The sequence below is a fragment of the Myotis davidii genome, unplaced genomic scaffold (assembly GCF_000327345.1).
Source record: "Myotis davidii unplaced genomic scaffold, ASM32734v1 scaffold502, whole genome shotgun sequence".
NCBI classification, from domain to species: domain Eukaryota; kingdom Metazoa; phylum Chordata; class Mammalia; order Chiroptera; family Vespertilionidae; genus Myotis; species Myotis davidii.
The window spans coordinates 330,585-336,584 of NW_006293000.1; the positions used below are offsets into that span (position 1 = coordinate 330,585).

The following is a 6,000-nucleotide window of genomic DNA, read 5'->3' on the forward strand; positions in this document are numbered from 1 at the left end:
GTTTGAAGACTTAATGCAAGAAAATGATTCTGCCAGTTTCCAAGAATGTGAAAAATCTATGGGTTTATCACCTGAAAGCCAAGGCCAGAGGGGTGCATCTCTGTGTGACTTTTCTACGCTGTGTTGATGCTGCTTTATTTCCCACTTCAAGGGAAAAGCTTGGACCTGATGCCACCCAGACAGGCTGTCCACATCCTCTTGACTACATGGAGGAGACGTTGCACACTGTGCTTGGGCGGGGGATGAAGGGTGGAGGTTGGAGTGACTCCCAAATTAGGAACTAAATTAAGTCCTCTATTCCAGTGGATCAGCATTTATTAATGACTGAGCATCACAGGGCAGCAGCGAGCACCAAAGGAAGATGAGCTCGTTAGGGGAAAAGCTAATCAAATTTCAGCTAGAATGGGTAGAAACCTAGGATGGATAGGAAGTCTGACTTGTTATAAATGATGCCTCATAAGTAACTCAATAGATTCAGCCCCTGGAGCATTCTCTCCTGTTCCAACTAAGTGGGTCTGGAACTGTATAATCTAGAAATTATTTTAGTCTAATAATGAAAAATATGTCATACATCTTGTACAATTTAGTTTACATGTTTATATCCACCATGTCATGTCCACAAACCATTAACATAAAAGAAAACATAACTCTTGGCCTCCCAAGCAAAACTTCAACAAGCTTTGCTTGTACTTAGTGATCAGGAAGGTTTGGGGACCTCTGTCGGCTTTCTACTAGACCAAACCTGATACCATCTTTCTGGATTGCATCAGACTTGTCAGCCCAATCACCTGCCCCCTCTCTGGGCTATAGCCTTCAATGTAAAAAACCTCAGAGACTCATTCCTGTGTCCTTCTTTTCTTGCAGCCATGACCGGACTTGTCGTGCCCCCGATGTAAAGAAGAGGAAGAGCTGCTTTCTTATAGCACAAAACTACTTACTCTGATGGACCAACAATGAAGAAAGCACTATTAGGTCTTTGGGGAGAGTTGTGCCCCCCAAATGAACGGATGGACAGATTTGGGTATACGAGGAGCTGCTTGTTACCTGGTCTCTCCTTCCTTGTGTAGCTCTGATGGTGGCTATACAAACTGACCCTCTTGGGGACAAGGACAAAAGATGTCATTGACGTAGTCAGTGCTAAAAGCAGAAATGCAATTCTTTGTTATGAACATTATAAGAACCACCTTCCTATGTTTGTAAAATATTTAAAAAAAATTGGCAAACAATTCAAGCTTAATATTTTGGATACTATTTGTTTTTCTTTGTAGGAAAAAAAAAGTTGAAAGTTTCTATTTTCTATGAAGCCTTTCAGATACCAATTTAGTTTATGCAGAAAAAAAAACTGAACAAAACAGGGTACCAGCATGGAAGACTTTCTTAAAATGAAACCCGAATTGAATGACATGTTGTTGTATGTGTGTTTGCTTATAGTTTAATCTCTTTAAAAAAAGGGAAAAATTTAAAATGTTTTACAATTATTTAAATAAATAAACGTGTAACTTATTGTAAGTAGAGGTAGAAATTAAGACCTTTTTGGAAGAGAGGAAGTTCTCTTTCTGATGTAAAATGAAACTGATGCAAACAAGTAGTAACAAGTTTAAAAGATGTGTGATTATTACTGCAGTTACTTACTAGAGTCTTTCCCCCCAGCCTGCATCCCCTCTTTTTCCATCATTTTATTGACCCATGGGCAAGAACAAGTACTGATGTAGATTCCTACAGAACAGCCCAACAGAAACAGAGATTCAAATCCATGCAAATACAAAATACTCAAGCCCATAAATTCATTCCCATCCCCATCTGCTTTCTAAATAGTCTACAAGTCCCTTTTAGTATTCACTCTGTGTGAAATTAAAAACAAAAACAAAAAAAACCTTATATTAGCTTTCAACATTGTCCCTTGAGCAGTGCAGAGAATTCCCAAGTTTTAGTGCATCCCAGCTTTTCACCGCAGGGAACCAAGTCTCACCTGAAAGAAGAGCCAAAGCCACGTGACTTTCCCCACCCAGCCGCCCCTTAGGTCTTCACAGAACCATGCACTCCGTCCTCTTGGGTTCCCTGGCTCAGCACTGAGGTAGAAGCCCCACAGAACTTCAGAAACAGGTGAATCTGTTCCTTGTACTCTTAGAATGTCAAGTTCTTTCTTCTCTCTTTTAGATTTCCCCTCTCACGGCATTAACTCTCTTTGAAAAAGTATGTATCCAACTTGACACAGTTTCCAGGCCAAGAATGGGATGGGGTATGAAGAGAAATGTTAAAAGCCCCAAATCCTTCTCCTGGTGTTAAAAAAAAGGAAACCCAGATTTTTAGCAGGGTCAGAGATTGGGGACATCTGTGTCCCAAGCAGCCCGGTTACCCAGGGCTGCAGTGGGCTGTCCGTAGTTCTGGGAGTGGCTCTGAGGGGGAGAAACATTGCAGGAGCCTCTGTGATCCTGGGGATGCATCCAGACTTATTTGGATTGCCAATAAGGATCTCATTTTTTTCCAGGTCAGGGTTTTCCTTGTTGACTCATTGGCACATAATATCGTCTATACACAGACTCCAGTTTGGGTTTCTAACATTAGAAATTGATGCAGCTCTCATGGAAAAACACCTTTAGTGCATCTGAGCCAATTTTAGATGATACATGCCCACAACTACTCAACCCCATCAGTCTTATTTGCCTATAATCTATTCTGGAATTACCCAATATGACCCAAATATTATTTCTATGCACAGGAGAATCCAAGGTTTTGGAGACCTGACATGCTCATAACTTTTGCTGACAGTCCCTCACAGTCAGGCTTGAAGCGCCAAAATATAGGGAAACGCACGAGAGAAAGTTCCCTAGTGAAAAATCGTATGGGAAGGGAAAGTGTGTAGAACACAAACATTACCATCCAGAAGGGAAGGCAGAACAAAGTCAAGCATGTCTAGACCTGGATTTGAGCCAATCCAACATAAGGAAATGTTTTTTTAAAGTAGCATTGCTTTTAGAATCTGTGAATTTTGCTCTTGCATGAAGATGAGTGCAGTACTGTCTTCAACATGATTGTAGAATTTGTTGGTAGCTTTACACCGAAAATAATGTGTGTAACTAAATACCAGACACCTTGACCATTCAGCTAGAACCTTGGCAGCAACAGATTTATTTAATTGTATAAATGTGTGTAAGGATTATTTTTAGTGTACTAATAAATTTCAAACAAAGCTACTCTGTCCTGTTTAGTCATTGCTGTTGAATCATTCTGGTCCCAGGTTATTTTTGTGCCACTTGGAAGACAAGTATTTCTATAGGTAACTACAAGTTCTATCCTATCTTTATAAGAGGAGCTGTGTAAGATTTTTTATTTAAAGGGACAATTTACTTCATTATTTATCTCACTTTTTTTGTTATAACATCGTATTTTTCCCCAGTTTTTCTTTGCACATTTCAATATGCATGGTTTAAAAACCATTATCTTCTCTACCTTTTGTACAGTAAGGTCTCATTTTCAAACTGTATAGTTACCTTTTTCTCATTTTGCTTTGTCAGTTATATACGGTATAAAGTTGCTATGCACAGAGCTTTTTGTAAAGACAGCTTTTTTGTTTACTGTTTTTAATGGTCTTACTTATGAAAGAATATCTTGTTTGTAAAATGAATATGCCTACTTCAGTTTTAAACTTTAAATTATCCTAACAAAAAATAAAATTTTTGTACTGTAAAAATGTTTGGAACATTGCCTTGTTTTTTGAAGTGGGAAAAACTTAAGTTTGGGTTTTTTCCTTAACTTTGTAGATTTTCTCATAACTGCTAGTCCCTGAGCTCTGGTTGAGGAAATCGTACTGTAGCTTTTACTTACATGGCAAGTGTTCTAAGGAACTCACATAGAGGAGAGAATATGTTTGACTTCAGATTATTTTCTGTATGTATTTATCTATATATCCACCAGTCAAATTCCTTCATAAAAACTCAAATGATACTAACTCCTATGTAGGGCTTTCATTATGTGGAATTATTGAGGTAGGTGGGTGGTCTACTTCAATTTGAAAGGGCTTGCTGAACAAATTTTGTAACTTATCCATCAAACAATGAGGAAAGAATTGGAAGTTGGCCACAAAAACTTGATGCCGATTCTTTTTAAAAAAATGTTTTTATTGATTTCAGAGAGGAAGGGAGATGGAGAGAGATAGAAACATCGATGATTAGAGAATCGTTGGTTGGCTGCCTCTTACACACACATACCCTCCACCCCACTGGGGATCAAGCCTGCAACCCGGGAATATGCCCTGACTGGGAATCAAACTGTGACCTCCTAGTTCATGGGTCAATGCTTAACCACTGAGCAAAACTGGCCAGGCTTGATGCCTGTTCTTAAACCATAGGAAGAGAGGAAGACATGTGTTCCTGGAAGGAAATTGTCTGTGGAAAAGGGCTCGCACAAAAAGGTAGAAGGGCTGTAGGAGTCAGAGGAGACGATAATTTCAGAAGGTTGGAGTGGTCAGGGAAGTTTCCAAGGGGAAGAGTGGGCTGCAGCAGGCTTTCAAAAATGGTTGTAATTTTGCAGTAGATGTTGGCAATGAGCACTACAGATGGGAAGGCCATGTGAACAAAGACATGTAAAGGGAAATTCACAAAGCACATTTAAGAGAATGTGATCCTAAGTATGAATTTCAACCAGACTTATTCACAAACATACTTATAATTGGGTTATCTCATTTCTCTCTACAAAAATACAAATATCCACATAGATTGTTTTCCTTGTATAAGTGGGTGAGATGCCATTAGTAGGCACTAATCTGAGAAAGCCACTGTAGTTTTGTTTTTCTCTGTGGAGACTAACTGCCTAGATTGTGCTTCCCCTGGATCTTTGCATGACTCATGTCTTGTCATCCTTCAGGCCTCAGGTTAAGTATCATCTACTCAGGGAAACCTTGGCTGACCTCTGACCATGCAGGGGTCCCCTTATTCTCTTTAACTGAATACTTTTTGTATCCTTGTCATAATTTGTATTTATCTGTTATCTTTAGATTGAAATCTCATAAGAACAGGGACCATTACTGTCTTAGTACTATATGTAGAGCACTGAGTTCACTGCCTGAGGTTCCCAACAATGAGTTGAACGAGTGACTGAGCAGACTGAATTCTGATCCCTGAGAGCAGCTCTGCTTTGTTTTGTGGGAGAGGTAGCTAATAATCTGTCACAATTGATAGGAAACAGCATCACTTTGAGAATCCACTTCTTGGTGACTATCTTGTTAGCCAACTAGTCAAAAAAATGAAGAAGTGTGTCTGTAATATAAAGTGGTTGATTGTTTAATAAACAGAAAACTCAAAATGAAAGGGAAGTAAGGAAGAAGAGACCTCTGGCTGGTGGCCTGTAGAGTAGGTTGCTTTGCCTCTTGGCCTTGAGGCTTATCTCATGTTGATTTTCATGATGCTCTGGTATAACTTCACAATTATAATTGGGGTCTTTTAGAGGAATGCATATTCTGCTCCTATTCCAGAGATGACACTTGAATCTCAAAGAGCTTATGGTATGTTTACCCAACTGGGAGGAGTTCAGAGTGACTGTAGGGCAATGAATTTGAGAGTAATGAGATTTGGAACTTTAAAAATTAGGTGGGGACTGGATCCTCAAGGACCTTGCTCATAGTAGACAATGCTGTAGGTCAGTGATGGCAAACCCTTTGAGCTCGGCGTGTCAGCATTTTGAAAAACCCTAAATTAACTCTGGTGCTGTGTCACATATACAAATTTTTTGATATTTGCAACCATAGTAAAACAAAGACTTCTACTTTTGATATTTATTTTATATATTTAAATGCCATTTAACAAAGAAAAATCAACCAAAAAAATGAGTTCATGTGTCACCTCTGACATGCGTGTCATAGGTTCGCCATCACTGCTGTAGGTAATGGTTAACTGTTAAAGGAACTTAAGTCAAGAAGTAACACAATCAACTTTATGCTGTAGAAAAATCACAGTAGCTAAATTGTGGATAATGGATTGGAACAAGTGAATATTGGAGGCAAGG

The 6,000-nt window shown here is 39.0% G+C and overlaps 1 protein-coding gene across 1 annotated transcript in view; it reads left to right on the forward strand.

Annotated features, from left to right (window-relative positions):
• EBF2 (early B-cell factor 2) overlaps positions 1-3,680 on the forward strand; it is a 204,151-nt gene extending 200,471 nt beyond the window's left edge. The window contains exon 16 of the mRNA XM_006766438.2: positions 865-3,680. Within this exon, the coding sequence (XP_006766501.2) occupies positions 865-896 (32 nt within the window). The 3' untranslated portion in view covers positions 897-3,680. The remainder of the gene's footprint in view (positions 1-864) is intronic.
• Positions 3,681-6,000: the final 2,320 nt, after the last annotated feature.